The sequence below is a fragment of the Mesoplodon bidens genome, assembly GCF_964165515.1.
Source record: "Mesoplodon bidens genome assembly, chromosome: 6".
NCBI classification, from domain to species: domain Eukaryota; kingdom Metazoa; phylum Chordata; class Mammalia; order Artiodactyla; family Ziphiidae; genus Mesoplodon; species Mesoplodon bidens.
In genome coordinates, this window is record NC_138162.1 from 26588682 (window position 1) to 26608577 (window position 19896).

Consider the following 19896-nt stretch of genomic DNA (forward strand, 5'->3'; position numbering starts at 1 on the left):
CATCCTCCAATCCCAGAGTGTCCCTCCCTGTTAGCCTCTCTTCTTCCCCCCCACTCCTATGCCCCTAGGACCCATGTGGCCAGAGGGTGGCCCCAGAAGGCAGGGGACCAGGCGTGGAAGCTCAGCAGGCTTCCCAGGGCCGAGTGGGCAGGGGAAATGCCTGCAGCGCTTCCCCTGATCCTCTGGTCCCAGAGGGTTCCCTGTCCACTGTCCACCTCTCCTCCTCTTCTCCCCCTCTCCCTCCCTACCACACCCCTAGGACCCATGTGGCTGGAGGGGGCCCCAGAAGGCAGAGGACCAGGCTCAGGAACCCAGCAGGCTTCCCAGGGCCCAAGTGGGTAGGGGAAATGCCCACTGTGCCTCCCCTGGTCTTCCAAGCCCCTGAGGGTCCCTCCAGGCGTGGGAACCCCTCCCCTCACCCAGCCACCCCTCAGGGGCACCGGTCCTGTCCAGCCTCCACTTCTCCTCCCCCCTCACTCCCCCCCACATCCTACCCAGTCGCTTGGGGGTTCCTCCCATCTCCTTGGGCTTCAAGGTCCCCCACCAGCATCCAGCAGCTGCCCTAGTTGTGGGAAGATGTGAACTCCGCATCCTCCCATGCTGCCATCTTGACTCCATGCCCTTGGAAAAAAATATTAAAAACTTTTTTGAATTTCACTTTATTGAAAAAAGGTCATAGAGCTTCAGTATCCAACCGTTTTAAAAAAAGCATTAAAAATTTTTTCTCTTGAGGTCTTGAAATCACTCTTGGAGTATAGAAATGGCAATAATCCTGGCAGCCTGTACCATCGTGGCAGAATTATTTTGGGGCTGAGAGAAAGGAGACATGTTGGCTTTTCCCTCTACTTCTCAACTAGTCAAGATATGAAGGTTGATGTTTTATACCTGTGATTTATCTGCTATCATAGACTTTCCGGCAAGAACTGAAAGTGTTGGGGGTGTCCCAAATAGAAATAATGACAGAAATCAAGACAAGCTGAATATTATAAGCACTGGCACTTGATGCCTCTTTGGGTTGGAAAAAGAAAGCTAACATAAAAGAAGTTTTATTGTCTGAGGAAAATAAAAATTGAATGAATGAATGAGTGAATGCTAGGAGAGATTTAATGTTTTAGTGCCCCAGAAATTTTCAAGCATCACAGGAAAAACTTTGATATATTTTTTGATAGAAAAGATGGGAGTTAAGCTTTCTTGGGAAGAGAGTGACTTTTCAAATTTTTACCCTCATACTGTACAGACACTGTCTCATTTTATTCTCAGTTCAGCTCTGTGAGGTGTAAGTATCATTATCCTCAGTTGGCAGATAAGAATATTGACAGCTAGAGAGCTTGAGTAATTTGTCCAAGGGCGTACAGTGATAGTGCTGGGATTTGAACACAGGACATCTGACCAATGGTTGTGCCCTTAATCCTCTGGTGTATAGATACTAGTGGTTTTTAAAGTATGAGAATCATGGAGTTGCACCATCAGCATCACCTGGGAAATCATTAGAAATGCAAATTCTCAGGCCTCATCCCAAGCCTGCTAAATCAGAAACTCTGGGGATGGGGCCCAGCAACCTGTGTTTTGAGAAGTCCTCCAGGTGATTCTGGTGCACACTCATGCATGAGAACCACTGTTGTATTTGCTCGGACAGAGATGTTGGAAGGAAAACTGATAAAGAACTTTTTTAGGGATTGTGTTAGAGATGTCAAGATAGTAGTGGAGAATATGGGAATGAAGGTATACCATGTAAAGCTCCAGTAGTGAAAAGGATATGAGAAGGGAAAGAATGTCATTGATACTGATAGGAAGCAACTGTGGAGAAAAATTAGATGTGTTGTTTGCGTTTCATGTTCTCAAATGAAATGATTGGAATTAGAACAGTGTGTTAGTTATAATCGCTTCAGTATAAATGAAGAGGTCAGTTATATAAGGGCAATCAAATACTTCAGGATTAAAGTTGAATTATTTAACAGTCATTGTAGAAGTTGAAATTTAGCTGGGATCAAAGAGGGATTCTCTTCTTTTTTCTGTGAATTAAAAAAAACAAAAACTAAATAGTGTATATATTGATGTGATTGTGGTTACGTGGGTTTATACATTGTCAGAACTAATCAAAGTATGTGCCCTAAAAATTGGGTGCGTATTATCATATGTAAATTCCATATAAATAAGTTGATTTAAAAATGGGAGTGTGGGACTTCCCTGTGGCGCAGTGGTTAAGAATCCACCTGCCAATGGAGGGGACACAGGTTCGAGCCCTGGTCCGGGAAGATTCCACATGCCACGGAGCAGCTAAGCCCGTGCACCACAGCTACTGAGCCTGTGCTCTAGAGCCCGTGAGCCACAACTACTGAGCCCGTGTGCCACAGCTACTGAAGCCCGCATGCCTAGAGCCCATGCTCCACAACAAGAAAAGCCACTGCGATGAGAAGCCCTTGCACCGCAACAAAGAGTAGCCCCCCCCTCACTGCAGCTAGAGAAAGCCTGCGTGCAGCAGCAAAGACCCAACACAGCCAAAAATAAATAAATAAAATAAAATAAAATTTTTTTTAAATAGATAAAAGTGTGTTCCTGTGTCAAGTAGTGAGTTCCTGTCACTGGAGGTGTTTGAGCAGAGATTCAGTAGCCACTTGTCAGAAGTGTAGTGAGGCTTCACACAGCTGAGGGGAAATTGCACTCAATGACCTAAACATTCCTTCTACCCAGAGATTCCATGAGTTTCTGTTGTGTCAGCACAGGTGTTGCCTTTTTATGTAGAATGCTTTATTAATATGTTGGATCTGAAACATTTTAACTTGTCACGATTTTAAAATGTATTAAAGTGTACAGGTGTATAACATGGGACAGTAAATTCATTTACTACTCCCTAGTGCATATCACAGGTGGAACAGTTTCATGGCAGATCAAGCCATATTCTTATTCCTAAAATATAATAATTTGTGTTTATTGGATCAAGGGCATTTAACTCCTAAGGAAATTTGCCTGTTTTAAACTGAATCTTCAAAGAAAGTAAGTTAGAAAGGCTTTTTGGTTTGATTTTGTTTTTGTTTTTTTCTGTAAAACCCAACATGACATGTAAATGCTTATTTAGATATTTTTCCTCCTGGAAAGTAAATTCATTTGGAGAATAATATGTTTGTATGTTTGATTGAATTTTAGTGTGAGATGCCTTTTTCTATAAAGGTGCCACCCTCTTCTTATCTAATAATTAAGTCACCCTCTTTTTTTCATATGAGTGAATTTGTACTTTCGACATCGTTTATCAGATGCTATTAAGACTGCAAGGCTGCAGTACCCAGGGCTCTGATTACAGGAATTAAAGTAGTGTGTATTGGCTGACTGCTGCTCCCCAGCAGGAACGCTCACTCATAATTCCTTTGCATCTAGTCTCAGCAGGAGAAGATTGACAGCGTTGAAGACCATGTCAACAGTGCTGCTGTGAACGTTGAAGAGGGAACCAAAAACTTGGGGAAGGTAAGATTCTGCTCCTGCTGACAAATCAATGGTACTCTGGCTCTCAGGAATCCCTAGTATTAACCCAATTGATCTGCTCTCTTTAATGTTGAGGGAACCAGCAATTAAGAAAATAAGGAAGAAATGACACATGGGTAGTGCAAGAAATCAATGGCTCTTGTAATATTCTGCTCTAAGATTCATTCTGTTGGGAGAGGAATTTTTTCAAAGAGAATAAACTGAAGCCCTACTTTAAGGTATTTGGTGTTACAAGGGGATATTTGCCGGAGTTCAGGGAGAGGCATAGAGAGGCTTTCCAGAATCCAATCGGGGCAAAATTGTAAGGACGTGACAACGCACATGGAGTGGGTCCATTTGTTTCCCATAGAATTAACCCCAGGTATTCGCACGAAATAATCTCTGCAATTTAAAAGCTTTGGGAGTATCTGTGGCTGCTGAAACTGTTTAAATAAGCCAGCTAGATAGTTAGTGGATTGATTGTTTTGCAAGTAAAATCAATTTATAACAGTCTACTCTTTGTAGCTCATTTCTCTTAAGTTCTGAGATCTGGAGCAATTGTAGTACCTGTGGAATATTTTCTCCCCTCCCCTGACCCCAGAACGATCTCTAAGGTTAATTATGTACCACGAGTTAAAGAGGCATTGCCAGGAGTAATGAGAGGAAAATGCACATCACCACAGGGAGATATTCTCAACTCAGTTTCTAAATTGAATTTTTTTTTTTTTTTACAGGCTGCAAAATACAAGCTGGCAGCTCTGCCTGTGGCAGGTGCACTCATCGGAGGAGTGGTGGGGGGTCCGATTGGCCTCCTTGCAGGCTTCAAAGTGGCAGGAATTGCAGCTGCACTTGGTGGTGGGGTGTTGGGCTTCACAGGTGGAAAATTGTTACAAAGAAAGAAACAGAAAATGATGGAGAAGCTCACTTCCAGCTGTCCAAATCTTCCTAGCCAAACTGACAAAAAATGCAGTTAAAAACCAAACTTCAATATTACTGGCGCCAACATGTCTGTCCTTTGCTGCTGTTGGACACTCAGTCAGCTTTTGGAACATGATTATATCAAAATAGTGGCTATAGATGCTCAAGTGGGATTGAACTGTGATAAGTGGATATATTTTATTGTTTGCTGAAGTGTTAATGGGGATGTTAGAGATTGAGGAGCCTGGACTGAGGGTGTACAGTGTTTGTCAGGTAAAGTTTAAGGACTGCCAGGAAGCAGATTTTTTACCTGGAAATGTGAAAACCCAACCATAACTTTGATAAGGACTTGTGATGTGTGAACATGTTGTGTTATGGAAGGATAGTTTTCAGAATAGTTTCTTCCATAACCCTGACTTGGAGACTCCAAGGCTAAGCATATTGTAAATATGCTTCTTTATCTCCTAAATATAGATTTTTAAGGCATTTTAGCAGAGAAAAGAATGGAAGTTCAGCAGCTTTTCATATCAAATAGGGAAATCAGGATCTAGCAAGGTGCATGAGTAAACTGCATAACGGAGTCCATTTGGTGAGCCCTATTGCAATTTGGTCTAACAATATTTTCAAGTGAAGGAAACAAATAGTGTAAGAAAATGGAAAGAGAGGCCCAACTTCTCTTTCAGATATCTTAATTTATGACCCTGGCTTCTTCTCTGAACTCTTTTTTCTGCCTCTCTGTAAATAAAGAACACAGAGTCTCAAGTGGTAGACTTATAAAGCCAGTCACTAAGCTTGCTCTGTCAGCCTGTCTCTTAACACCTCAAATATCTAGTCCTCTCTGCCTTCCCTCTCTTGTAATTTTGAAAAGTTCTTTGACTTATGGGGTGAATTCTACCCATGTGTAATGCAGACTTCTCTCATAATGTTTTTTTTTTTGTAACATCTTTATTAGAGTATAATTGCTTTACAGTGATGTGTCAGTTTCTGCTTTATAACAAATGTTTGGTTTTTTTGTTGTTGTTTTTGGTGTTTTTTTTGGTATTGGCTGCCATCTTTGTTCATCCTCTCCTGTAACCTCTAGGTAAAAAAGAAAGTGAGAGAAAGAGAGGTGTCGATTTCCAAATACTTCCAACACTGTTAGACTTTGAGCTAAAAAATAAGCAAGGAGGGAACACCAGATCATTTCTTGGGGCATCTTACAATTTCAGGGGTCTCATGTACTTGCCGTCGAAGGGAGTGTTTGACCCTAAGTCTCTTAAGCTGGCACTTGGAGGAGCTAAGAACTAGCTTTCTACCTCACTTCTGTTGCTACCATCCTTTTCCCCAGGCTTTGCTATCTCCTGTGATTCCTTCACTTTGCACAGCTGCTGTTTCTTCCCAAGAATGGCATTCATGCTTGCCTTTTCTCACATTCAAGGTTGATGATGGACAAAGCCTGATGCCAAGACTCAGTCCTGGTGGAGGATTTGTGGTGCTAATCTCAACACTTGACATTGACAGCAAGCGTGGCTCAGCCCAACCCACTGTCTGTCTCAAATAGCAGAAAAGTTTTAGATTTAGAAAAAAAGAACTTAAGATTATATAGGCAGCCTCATCCTGTACCCTCAACTGATTTGAAATAGGAAGGAACCACCTTTTGCCTTATTCTTTATTTTCTGAGGACAGAGGAAAGGGCACCTACACCACAGAAGGTGTGAACTCTGCTCAGGAGCCAAATGGATTCATCAAGTAGTTGAATGGTTTATCACTTCTCTTTTGCTGAGTTTACTCTTAATAACTTTTATCGATTGCTACCTTTTACTTCTATATCTAATCTAAAGAGACCTTTCTCTTTCATACTTTTTGCTTCTCACCAGTGAATTCCAATGAGGCAACACACCATTTCTCATTGTTCTTAAATAACTGGAAAACATCAAGTATTGCTACCTGCTGACTCATATCTTTAATGTAATACCAAGAAGGCAAGTACTTTGAGTAAGTGTCAGATTCTGATCAAGTATTTGGTATGTGATATTTATCCCAACCTTACAGGTTGGGATAAATACTTTTGGACTCCTTCTTTTTATATTTTCTGATCCTTGCTGTCCCTTTAAAACAGGGCGTTCAAACCAGAATGAGGATCAGAATTGCCCAGGGCGCTAATTTAAAACAAGATTCCTAAACTTCAGTCCCATGGGTTCTAATAATAGCCAATCTGGCCTGGTCAGCTAAAATTATAAATTTAAGATACAGTTATATCAAGATTCAGCTGTATCGTTGAATTCTGTAATTTCTAGTATTCTACCCTTCAGCCAACCTAAAATTCCTATTCTGCCAACCTAAAATTGGCTAGCTCACCATCTTAACAGCACTAGGGACTCATTATACTGTCAGGCTGGTTTTACCTCAAGACATGAAGGAGAAAAGAGGCCTGTTATTGACCCTCACAGTTTGTTTTGGGAGCTCTCCTTTTTACTGAGCCAGTGTGGGACATCACTGTATGTGCTCATATAGGCCTTTGATTTTTACTACTCATCAGGATTTGAATATTACTCTAACAGTCTTCATGCTTAGGCAAGTTACAATCCTTTTAAGAAGTTTTATAATTTAAAATTATTTAGAAATTGTATCTAATTTCCCCATAATAGAACCTAATAGCCAACTTTTTGTAGAAATTCTAGATGTGCTTAATCAACTATAAATGATATACCTATAAACTATAAAGTGTTTAGAAGTATAAATTAGTCAGTATAACATAGAAACCAATCTTAAAATTGAATTTAATGCCCTACAGTATCAGATTAAATTTATCTTCTCTGTGATTCATGTCTTGTTTTTATTGCAACAAGTTAGAAGGTAAGGAACACTTTAAGTTCTTAAAATTTACAGGGTCTCATTTGGATAAAGGCAGCACTCCTAAAGCCTTTTTAATATAATAATCTGAGAATTTCTCTGTAGAGCAGAGACTTTGAAACTTTTTGTTTGTAATCCACAGTAAAAACTGCATTTATATCAAAACTCAGCATGTGCATTATGGAACAATACTTGCCATTATGTGCAGTGTACTCTGATGTTTTTTATTGTTTCAGTTTTTAAAATATTCTAGTTGTAACCTACTAAATTGATTTCATAATCTACCAAAGGGTTTTTTGACCCTTAGTTTGAAAAAAAAAACAACACCCTTATAGAGGAACTGATATTTATGGAGTATTTTCTGTTTGCTAGGCACTTCACTAGGCATTTTACAGGTAAGGAAACTGGGTCTCAGAGAAGGTAAATAATTTGCAGAGGTTTATTCAACTACAAAAGGGTGAAGCCAGGATGTAAACTATGTCTGTTGAACTACAAAAACTTCTGTTACTCTCATACTGTGTTGCTTCTGTATATTAAAGTTGAGATGGGCTATTCACTCTGCTTCACCCAAACACCCATATATTCTGTAAGGCAGGCCTGCTTTGAAATTACACATACCATTCATTTGCACTTTTCTTAAAATCTTCTGTGTCCTCACCAAATGGCCAGCAGCCTCGAAGTTTTTAATGATGGCCAATGCAGAAGTATGTAGTGCTGAATTTGGTCCTTAGACTATAAAATTAATAGTGTTTCCATCCCACCCACACATCCTACAGATTTCCTTATATTTGTGAGTCATAGCCATCACTTAAACAGTGCTTTTTATATTGAATTTTAAAATAAACTTTAATATTTTTTAAAACAATCGTAACTCATAGAATCAAATGATTATCCTTTAAAATGGTACCCTTGGGAGGCCATGCACTTACTGTAGTGATGCTAGTATTACTTAGAATATTTTTGAAACTCTTCTTTTGGAATTGCCTTTAAAGACATTTTACAAATCACATTAAAAAAGCCATCTCAGTGTTTATCAGTCACAGCCTATGCTCCCTTGTCCTTATGACCTCTTCTCTCTTCCTTCCTCAGTTTTGCTTTTCTTCTGCTGGTTTAGCTCTCCTACCCACCTAAGCTGGAGCCAATAACCTAAGAAGCCCCAGAAAAGGGGTGTGCTGGCCAGAGTTCCTGGAGCAAGAACTTTCAGGTTATAATGAAGCCGAGTGCTGTATAGGGAGAGTTCTGCGAGTCCAAAATCCTTCCTCTGTGGGTTGCCTGCCTGCCTGCCTGTAAGTGCCCTAAAGTAGTTTGCACAGGAGTAAGGACTGAATACTGGCGTTCTCTATCAATCACAAGAAGCTGTACATAAAATGTACAACATTTTTCTCCAGTGAAAGTCACAGAAGCCAAACCAAGCCATTCTTTGTGTTAACTTAAAAACAGAAAAGTTATTTTCAGGGTCCCCCTTGCCCTTTGTTGCTGCCACATGAAATCTTTGGGAGGAAGGATGAAGAAAAGCATGGGGAAATGGTTCTCCTGGGAAATGGAACATTTTCTTCTCATAATAAAGTATAACATGGCGGTGGCTATCAGGTACTTATGAATGCTAGAAACTCCTTTTAAGTAGTCAGAGGCCTATTAAAAGGTAGGGAGGCTTCCCCCTAGCCTAAATTAATGTGAACAGTTCAGGTTCTGTTTGTGTTTTTATTAACATTTCATGTTGTTTCTAACAAGATGTTCTCAACTATTTATTCATTAATTTGACACCATTTTACAGAGACACTTCTTGGGTATTGTAAACTATCAATGGTAAAAGATCCACATATAGTCCATATTACTGCCCTCAAAGAAATTATTTATTGTGGGAGACAAGAAAAACGTCTGTGCAATATTAAAAAATAAATTCATATAAAAATGTAAAAGGTGTCAAAGGCAAATGAATTGCCCAAGATTAAAGCTAGTTAGCCAGAAAGCTAGAATTATAACCATGGTTTAAGAAAAAAAAATCCACAAAGTAATTTAACTGAGTTTGTTACACCATATCAGGTTGCCCGCTGAAGCTTGTGGTCTTTCAGACCAGCTTTAACATTCCAAATCAGTCAACAGCTATAGTGGAAAGAGAACTGGATGGGGAATCAGGAGATCAGAGTTTTACTTGTGGCTTTGTCTCTTATAGTAAGCTTTTACTCAGGCGTGGCTGCTTTCGCCCATTCTAGCCAGGGATTCTCCATTCTTTATATCTAGCCTCTTACTGGGTCTTGTTAATTGTTTGAATATTAGTTGCGTTCATTTCTTAAATATATTCATAACCATCACTCTAGTAAAAGACTTTATTACTTCACATCCCCTACCTCATCTTCCCCAACTTTAGGCCATTCCTCACATCATTGCCACAAGAACTGTCTTTCATTTTTCTGCTGAAATATTTTCAGCAGATCCTGTTGAATACCTGATAAAGTTCAGCCTTCCACATACTGGCCCCAGCTTTGTCTCTTCAGACTCACTACTCAACCATCTGACAATGCCACTGAAAATCAGACATTCCACAATAATGATTTTAAGCTTTTTCTATGGTGAAGGTACAAACTAGTAGTAAACTATGTTTACGTTCTTTCCAGACTAAAGCAATTTTTGTAATACTACATTTTACAAAACTAGTCAACTGAGTTTTGTTTAAGCTCTTGAACAAGTCTAGAAGTTGTTTCCTAAGGAGAAGAAATCTTTTGTCCCCTCAGAGGAAATTACATTCAATTTCTTAACCTCCAAAACAATGTCAGTCTTGTCACCTGTACATTGGATAGCCAAAGCATGAAGATTTTAATTTAGCAGCATAGATACTCCAGACTTGAATGGACCATTGTCCAGCTCCTGTGAGAAACTTGACTAATAAATATTTGAGGCAATTACTCGAGTACATACATGTTATCCATACATTTCTCAAGTACTTGAGATTATCTTTTATTAAGGTTAATCACTAAAAAAGATGTTTACCAAGGTTACTGTAATTAACCCCCTAAAGATGTTTTCCACTTTATTGTTAAAACCCTTGGTGTTAGCAAGGTTCAGCACAAAAAATGGCCCAATGGTGAGAATTTCTACAAATTCTGTAAAGCTTACTGAATTCGCTTATTATGTTGCTGAGTGGTGCTTATATAAGGAAATATGCAATAAATTCATTCAACAAACATTTAACTGAATGCCTGTTGTGTGTTGAGTGTCAGTGCCATACGTAGAAAAATATTAGGCCTGTAGGATCTACCCATGTAAACCATTCAGGCTAATGAATTCAGATACTCAAAGCAAGTAAATCACAGTAAAACATTGTTAAGTACCCTAAAAGAGGAGAGCAAAGTAATATGAGGACACAGAGAATGGAGTGACTCTTTCTGCCTGGAAACGAAGGGGAAGGCTTTGTGGAACAGGTGGTATTTGAACAGTACTCTATAAAGAAGAATCTGCCTGACCGAAGACCAGGTTTGTGAGCTTTCAAGTGGCAGAGGAATTGCTCATACAAAGGGTTCAAAACATGAACAAATATTCATGTTTTAGTGCGCTTAGAGAAAACAGGAATTGAATGTGAGTGATGAAGCTGGTGAGATGAAAATACAGGCTATGGTAGTTTTCATACGTGTATGTGTATATGTATTATGTATATATTTTTGTATATACTTAATAATTCTTTGTTTAAAGGGATTAATGTATTGCTTTGTGTCCAGTGAGTCTGTTATAAGCCTCCGAGTTCTTCGTTTTGCCTTCGTTGGCAGAGAAGTTAGTAATAAACCTCACATTTGCCTGGACTTTTGGTATATTTGGCATATTTGCTTTTCTTTCCCACATGTAAGAAATGATTTGTGCTTTCTTGCCTCTGCTGTAAGATCCCCTGCTTGACATTGAATGCCTGCTTTCTTCCTATCCTGTTATTCATTCCATAAATATTTATTGAAAACCCACTGAGAAAATAGTCATGAAATTTACTTTTGCCTTTTAGTGTCCAAGACCTTCATGGTCCAGTTTTCCATCTCTCTATGAATATTTCTTGACAACTGCAATTCAGTGGCTTCCATTTTCACTTGGGGCTAATTCTGCAATGTTTTACAACTTCATAGGTATAAAATTCTTTCATTTGTGCTAGTGTGACCTCTATAACTAGAATGTAAGCTTCTTACAGGGCAGGGACCTATCATCTGCTTCTTAGAGTATTTTATAACACAAAGTACAGTGATGAGCAGGGGAAAAGAAACTACACCCCTATTAGTGACTCCCTGATGGTGAGTGATAAGGTCATGGCATGTGTGTTCTGCTGTTTACAGGGATACGTACTGAAATGTTAAAAAAGCTTTCTAAGACGTATCAAACCTTTCCTCAGTCCTCACTTTTGTATATTAACATAGGAATGAATGAAGCAAAAGAAGAAATCTGGATAACATCTCTAAGACTTGGAAGTCATGAATTGAAAATTTCAGAATTTGGAGGTAAAGATATTTCAATCTGTTTTTCCAATTAAAAGTCATGACTTGGAAGAGAGAGGATATGAATCACTGAAGAAATGATGTGGGAAAATTGTGTTATTTTCTGTCTTACCATAAGATTAGTGGGCTCAGAATATTAGGGGCCCAAGAAGGCTATAATCCGATGGTCTAGTATTGAAACAGAATAGTGGCAGGAATTTAAATGGTTTCTCAGGCAAACAGAGATTGGAATTAAGCAAGGGCAAGGTTCAAGTTAAGAGGTAGGCATTTGACAGGATTTGAACCAAGTTTTCTAATACTCAGATTCATGTACTTATTCCACCAAACTGCCTCTCAGTGAGTTAATAGGAATGAAAAGGAATAAAGTGCTCGTCACTTACTAATTCTCCATAGAATTAGTCCATAGGTGTTAGTTCCCTTTCTTTCCTCTCTAGGTTTTATTTTTCATAACAGATTGCTGCCTCTTATCTGGGTGAGGATGGGGGCCAACAACTCAGGGCTTCCTTAGTGTTCCCCTCCTTGCATCCCCCTCCCCATTGGTACCTCACCCATCTTACAGGGTAGTCATGAAGATTTAAAAAGTTATACATGTTAAGTGCCTAAATGGAGCCTGGCTCATAGTAACTGTACAAATGTTAGTTGCTACTCTTACTGTTGTAACTATTACTATTATTTTTCCCCAAAGTTTAAACAAAAGGCACATTAATGAGAAATTATGTACCTACAAGAATAGTGTTAGGGAGACACCTAAAATGAGTGGAGACTTGATTTAAAAAATAGCAAGTATTCTTAAATTTTTTAATAGGCTTAGTTATTAAGATGGTGATATAATGGTGACAGATGCTTGGTGGAAAGTAAATCTTCTTTATCTCTATTAAGAATGCTACCCAAACATAAAAATGTATAAGATCTGGTTAGGAACAGGGTGATGATACATCCCATCTTGTCTGGGACAGTCTTGATTTACATCTCTTGTCCTGGTCAAATTATTACTTAATGCTCCCTTTCACTCTCAGATGTCCTGGTTTGGATGAAAAAAATTACATGGTCACCCTAGTTACACAGGCAGTGGAAATAAGTGTGGGGTTACCAGAAAAAAAAAAAAGCATCTGTGTTTTAAAAGAATTTATAGTTTCTAGGCTCAGAGAAAAAAAAACATCCTAAGGTTCGTGGGAACTTGTAGATGTGATCCTGAAGTACTACCAGCAATCTTCGAGGAACCAGGAAACAGAGAAGGTGCCAGAACACTGAGCTTGGGCAAAAGTCTAAAATTTAAGGGATGAAGTTGCATTCCAGAAGCCAGAGAGCAGGGACTTTACCTTCTAATCCTAGAAAATTTTTAAGTGGACTATTCAACAATATTTTAAATCAGAAAGCCATGCTCATTATGAAGACATGAAGAATTATGAAGAACTGATAAGTCAGAAGAGAGGCCTTGTTTTTATCCCAATGTGCATAGCCAGGGATGCCCTGCTCTATTCCTCTGCTTGGGCAATGGTTAGGGCAAGAAAACAATCATAGTATCAGGCTTCCAAGACTGATCTGGTCTTCCCTAGGCAAGTTTACACATGGCATCATGAGAGTGGGCATACAGCTTCCTCCCTGGCATTCATCCCAGTAAGTAAAACACATGAGAGCACAGATAGGCAAGTATGTGATCTTTCAGCTGAGTGGCCGAGTTAGGAAAGAAACAACAGGACAGCAAGGCCTAGCAATACTTTGCTATTAAAGTAAGATACTAATAGAGAATAAAAACAGCCTCTATTAATGTAATTCTCCTGGAGGGGAGAAATTTAGGAAAGTATAGCTCTTTCTATTCCTAGGCAAGAAAACCAGTTCTTGTGGGAAGGCTCCCTTGACCCCCCCAGCTGCACACACACCTCCAGGTGCCTGTGGTTAACTCACAGCACGGCACCTACAACATGCTATTTAATCATCTTTTTTTTTTTTTTTTTTTTTTTTTTTTTTCTTTTTGCGGTATGCGGGCCTCTCACTGTTGTGGCCTCTCCCGTTGCGGAGCACAGGCTCCGGACGCGCAGGCCCAGAGGCCATGGCTCACGGGCCCAGCCGCTCCGCGGCATATGGGATCCTCCCAGACCGGGGCACGAACCCGTATCCCCTGCATCGGCAGGCGGACTCTCAACCACTGCGCCACCAGGGAGGCCCTTTAATCATCTTTTTACCCGTCTGTTTTGCTCCTTCGCTCAACTTAGAGCTGACAGTAGGGGCAGTCTTGTTCACTGTTGTATCCTTAGCCTGGCAACAGGAGACTAATGCTTGCCAAACGGTAAATGTATGGTGTTTTGTAAACCACATGTGGCATTCTGTCAACTCACTGTAGTCTGTCCTTCCACAAGGCTGAGTGACTAAGCTAGGGGTCAAATCTACCTCACAGAAAATGTGTAGTGTTCATGGGAAAGTTTCCAGCACTTCTGCAGGACTCTGCACTGCTCAAAAGAGCACTCCAGTATCATTCTGAAAGTTATGCATCTCTGGGTTGGTGTAAGATTTTAATCTATTCTAGACTAAAACTCTTAAGACCCCATAATCAATTTAGGGTATAGGATTAAATGTGACTAGATATCAGATAATTGGGATTCACAAATGACTGAGTCCATTCCAGTTATGGTGATGCTTTCTTGTCCCTTATTCATTCATTTGTTCATTTATTATGTAATTTGGCTTTTTTTTTTCCATCAGAGACTTATTAATCACAGTGCTCTAGGTTGCTGGAAATACAAAGATGGAGCAGTTCCTGCTTCCAGAGCATTCACATGGTGATAAGGAAAAGGGATACATATACTTCCAATTTTCTATTAGACTGGGTATTCTAAAACATAAATAAAGGGCTGTGGGACCACAAGTGATGATAATTCATCCTGGGCATTGAAGGATGGACAGAAGGAATTTACTAGGCAAGGTGGGGAGTGGAAATAAAGGGAGCATTTTAGAGAAGCAATTTGTAAGCTGCACTTTTCCTCTTCCAGTGACTCCAAAACCTATTCTCTAAGGGCAGGCCAGCCCTTCCCCAGTGTGCTGTGCAAGAGGGACCTTTGATGCTTCAGCTAAAGGCTAGGTTTGAGTTATCGGCACATGGATTCATATAGCTTCCCATTCTGAGTCATGTACTATTAAATAATCCAAAAAATAACTTTAAAACTGGAAAATCTTGTGACTTTGGTCATCTGGATTCTGAATAAAATGTTCATATTTATGACAAATTGAATTAGTAAAAAGTCTCAAATATAGAAATATTTTATAAATATAGTTTTATTACTTGGAAATACATACAAAAATTCAAACACAGCTAAAAAACAGTTGCCAAGCAGCAGTCCTATCCAACCTGTTTTAATGAACACATAAAAATTATAATCAGCATAAAACAATTTAAGTCCTAAAACAACTTATTGTCTTCAGGGTCTTTAAATATTGGGCTTAAAAACTGGTTATTCTTTACAGTTATTTAAATCATTCCCCCAAATATAGACTACTAACATTTCAGTTTGGTTCATATTTTATTTAGAAAATAGCAAAAGCCCTTTTACTACTGATTTTGAAAACTGGAATACTGTTTGTCCATTTCTAGTCTTCTGTTACTTTATAATCCCCATGGTGTCTCAGAAATTCCCAACAGTTGCTAACAGAGCATTTGCAACATCCAGCAGCTCTCTGCAATACTGAATTTTGGGCCTAAGAATCCTAAAACTATTCAAGGTGACAAGATTTTTACTTCTCATTTTTACAGTTTTGCTTATGTCATTTTATTTTTGTCCAGGCAGACTAGACCTCCTTGTCAGAGAAAAAAAAAACATTGAATTATTCTGCGTTTCCAGATTGTTAATCCAGTATACTCCTTTTCTATTCTTTTTGCTGATTCAGGTTTTTAATTCTTTCTTGGCAACTTCAGCATTTTCTGCAAATTTAAGCTCATTCTGAGCTTTAACATTTCAAACACTTTTTTATATTTCACTTTGCTCTTTTGGGGCTTTATCATGCCAGTTTTTCCTTCTTTTACATGTGATCTTGACAAACTGACTTCATCAAAGAGCTCTCCATGAGATGCTTTAGATGCTCATTCTCTGTCTTCCTCTCTAGGTCCATTTAACTTAAAAAAATAAAAGGTTCAGAATTTCGTCTAAAGTAAGTTTTCATCCTTTTATGGTCCCCCTCACTACTGTAACACTTTTTGAAAAACTGGAAAAGGTAGTGGGCTGACGAGCAGTCTAATTTTGGTTTTGCAACCTATGTTTTTCAGTCTAGTCTAGCATCCCTTCTCTTCACAGCTAAGGAGCCTGAGGCCTGGAGTAGATTGGATAATATTAGAAGACTTCCACCTGTAATATTCTCTGATTCGTGCATGGTTCAGAGGGGAAGAAGTCTAAATTGTGAGTTCTAGATTCCTGGAAGTTCTCTCTTTACATCCAGCTGATGACAAATCCCTATGGAATCTCTTGTATTTGTTCCTCTCCATCTCTGCTGTCACTTAGTTCTGGCCATTATCTCTCCTCTACTGGACTCAATTTAATCATAACCTAGACTTGCTGCTACAGTGTTCTTTCTCAAACTTAAATATGAACATACTTGCCTGCTTAAATTTGTTGCTGGATCTGTACTGGCTATAAGATACAGTAAAAACCCCTTCCTTAGCTTGGCATACAAGGCCCTACACAATCAGCTCCAACTTTCTCACTGCTCTAGCCACAGGCCTTCTCCCCACCCTGACCCTGCACTAGCCCTGTGGCAAGAACTTATTTTATCTAATGCATTTTGCTGTTTTGCACTTGAGCTTGTTAACTTTTTATAAAATTGGGCACCAGGTCCTTGTGAGTGCTGAGCCTTTCAGGGATACAAAATTACCCAAGGTCACTGCATATCTCATTCACTCAATAAACATATGATGATGACTACTAAGTGTCCAGAAATGCTAGACACTGGAGATATAGGCATACAATTCAGTATCCTTGTCCTCAGTGGCTTCATACTCTAGAGAAGACAGTGATAGTGGCAGGGCTAGAGCTTAAGTCCCCATATGCATGAATGCTAAATAAAGTCTCAGATCCACTCACTTTTTTAACAGCCACTCAGTTACCTTAGATCACATTGAACATGTGCTCCTTGAGGCCTTTATCATAATAACTACTCTAAAACCAATGCTGTGCAACACAATTCTTAAGTGTTATCTTTTGTTTACTATTTTTTAAAAGCCAACTACAGGATTACAAATTTATTCCAGTCAACTGCAGGTGCTGCTTTTGGTTTTGTGTGCTAGTTTAATGTTTGTAAATTTTCATTCTGACCACCTCACATTTGGTCCATCTTCTGACCTGAAGACTGTAGCTCTGATTTCAACGTTAATGATTAAAAGCAATGAAGAGAACAGAACTAAGGCCCAACCTTTAGGAAGCTCTGTCCTGCTTTTCTAGCATCTTCTACTAAACATGCCCCTTACTACCTGGTTAACAACATTTATTATTCTAAATGAAATGATGGGTAAGTCATGCATAACTAAGAATTTTAGGCTGATTTTTAAAAATAACAATCATTAAATATTTATTATAAATATTTATTTTAAAGAATTGGAAGATGTTACATATATTACATACTACATATAATGGCACATGTCAGCCTTTTAAGCTTAAAAATAATCTTTCCCCAAACTGGGATTGACTTAGACTCTAAGTATAAAATGACTCTTGGCCTATAGCACCAACCCAGGCCCAGAGGAAAGCCAATTTTGAACGTGTCCTCTGGCATTGGGCTTCCTGATATGACACTTGAGGGTCCTCTCCCTCTGGTTTTGTTCCCTGGCAGTATTGAGGCCTGGCACAGGGACCCATTTGACTACACCGCAGGCCTAGGAGATCAGGGAATCTATAGGGCGCAGCGTCCTCTAACAATTTTACAATGGAAAAAACAAAACAACCTATATGCCTTATTGTCTTCATTTTTGATCTATACAACTAGAACAAGACTACAAGATAGAAGAAGGTTAGAATTACTGAAATACATTTTCTCTTCTGGCTTTTCTCTTTGGAAATTTAAGTATCGTGATAGGAGGAGCCTTAAAAGTCATCTAGTTCAATATTGGTAATCTGTTCCACTAGTATCTCCTTTTCCCAGATTTAGGTATAATTCAAAGTTTTAAATGCCATCCATATGACACTTTGTTAGACAAACACATAGAAATTTAATAACACTTTTCATTTTCTTTTTCTTAATTCATAAGGACAATTCCTGCCAAATGTTCTGGCTTATGGCTCTCCTCTTCATAGTATGTTTAAGTTACACATTAAGAATAAAAAAAAACCCACTATGGAATTTTCATAAGCAATATCCAACCAATCAGTAAAACACAGTACACAGTGTGAAAATTTTAATTTATTCCCCCCCAAGTATCCAGAATATGTACCCCCTTAGCTTTGAGAAATGTGATAACTAAAATAACCAACAGAGGTGATCATATATAAAGAAAAGAAAGAAAAGCACATACTACACAAGAAACATCCCTAAGTCCTCCCTAACCTAGTAGTGCAAGTTAATGGTATATTTCTGGCAATGTCACCTTTCACTTGATTTATAAAAATTTTACAAGACAGATTTAAAGCAAAGATAGACCTCAGATTTAAAGTAAAGATAGGCCTCTGATTTTCATTTATTTTTTAACCCTAGCAGATTTTTTTAAAAGAGGCTGTATTAAATGACAATACATTTTGAGTCAGGGAGAAAAAAAAAATTAAAAGCCCAAAACTTCTTTCAGTTTATTCAAAATAAAAATACACATAGAATTATGAAAATATAGGTTTACTATTTCCACCATGTAAGTTGATGCTGCTGTTTGAAAGGCTTGCAAATTGTTTTTCCAAGTTTTTAAAGCTCATCTCGATCCCTCAATAAAGTATACCTATATTCACTGGGTGCTAGTTTCTGGAAGGAGCTCTCAGGTGGACTGCTTGCTACATCTTGGACTTCCTATAAGGGAAAGAATAAAACATTTTTACATCAGTATATTTTATAGTTATAATATTTTAAGAATATTAGATGAATGGTAATTGCCCTTTAATTATTTGCTTAATAATCAATAAAATAGAGCTATTATGTACCAAAGACAAGAGTTAAGTTTGAAATCTTGCTTTCCCCATTTCAGATGCCCTTAACTCAGATTCTCCAAGGCAAGGCTGCCACAGAGCCATTAACCATGAACCTGATGACAGTTCTGAGGTGTGGTGGAGAAACAAAATACCTGACACCTGGTTGCTTTCCTAGAATATTCTGTAGAGGCAGCATAACCCTAAGTTAGCCAGAACCCTTCCCTCTTACAAATGACTGCTAAGATTATTAAAGACACCTACTCTGAAGACAGAGACCTGGATGCCAGCAATTATCAAAACTCAGTTGACGTAAGGAAGAAAAACACTTCAATACTGCAAGAAATTAATTTCTGTAGTATTTTACTTGTACACCAACAGTACATAAAAATATACAGTGGAAATATGAGCGACTTCCAATAATTTTAGAGAAAAGACAGTGTAGCCTATCTCTACACCATGAGCTCCTCAAGAACAAACATGATTATCATTGTTTTAATATTTCCTGTAGTTTACATAGGCACATAGTACATAATATATATATATATATATATATATATATATATATATATATATATAAAGCACATTCCCATTATAATCGGAAGCAGTGTGTCCACAAACTTCCCTTATTAGTCATGTTCCCCTTCCCCAATATATTTTTTATTTTTTTGCTGAGATGTTTTGTTTAAGCTGAAGCTATATTACTATGAAACGAACGTGTATTTGGTGCCAACTATGTATTAGTATGCAAAGATGAATAAATACAACGAGTTCAGTGTCTAATGGAGAAGCTGAAACAAATCAGGATAATATAATAATAGCAAGCTACATCTTTTCCTAATCTGATAAAATACTAAGCAGGCCTACTTTGGGTTACTGCCAACAAAGTTTTCCTGCATCTGTAGTTGCTTAATTATCAAAGAAAATCTGACCTCAGATTTCAAGGAAAAAGCATGTCATCAGATTTCTAAAAGGAACTCTTAACGCTGAACTTAATTTGACTCTTAAAGAAAAATTCACTTAGTTTTTATTTTTCTTTTACATGCGGTTCTTTGGACAAAATAGTGGATTGAAGTTCTGGGCATAGGCAATAAGAGTTTTGGTATATATCATCTTCCCTCTCAGTATAATGGTAATAG

General features: G+C 38.4%; 2 protein-coding genes across 5 annotated transcripts in view; one reads left to right on the forward strand and one right to left on the reverse strand.

Annotated features, from left to right (window-relative positions):
- STX17 (syntaxin 17) overlaps window positions 1–11639 on the forward strand; it is a 104955-nt gene extending 93316 nt beyond the window's left edge. For all 4 annotated transcript variants that reach the window (XM_081236943.1, XM_081236945.1, XM_081236944.1 and 1 more), the window contains exons 7-8: window positions 3373–3459; window positions 4191–11639. In XM_081236943.1, the coding sequence (XP_081093069.1) occupies window positions 3373–3459; window positions 4191–4430 (327 nt within the window). In that variant the 3' untranslated portion in view covers window positions 4431–11639. The remainder of the gene's footprint in view (window positions 1–3372; window positions 3460–4190) is intronic.
- A 6766-nt stretch (window positions 11640–18405) lies between these two features.
- Window positions 18406–19896, reverse strand: part of ERP44 (endoplasmic reticulum protein 44) — an 87737-nt gene continuing 86246 nt past the window's right edge. The window contains exon 12 of the mRNA XM_081236946.1: window positions 18406–18641. Coding sequence (XP_081093072.1) covers window positions 18540–18641 — 102 coding nt within the window. The 3' untranslated portion in view covers window positions 18406–18539. The remainder of the gene's footprint in view (window positions 18642–19896) is intronic.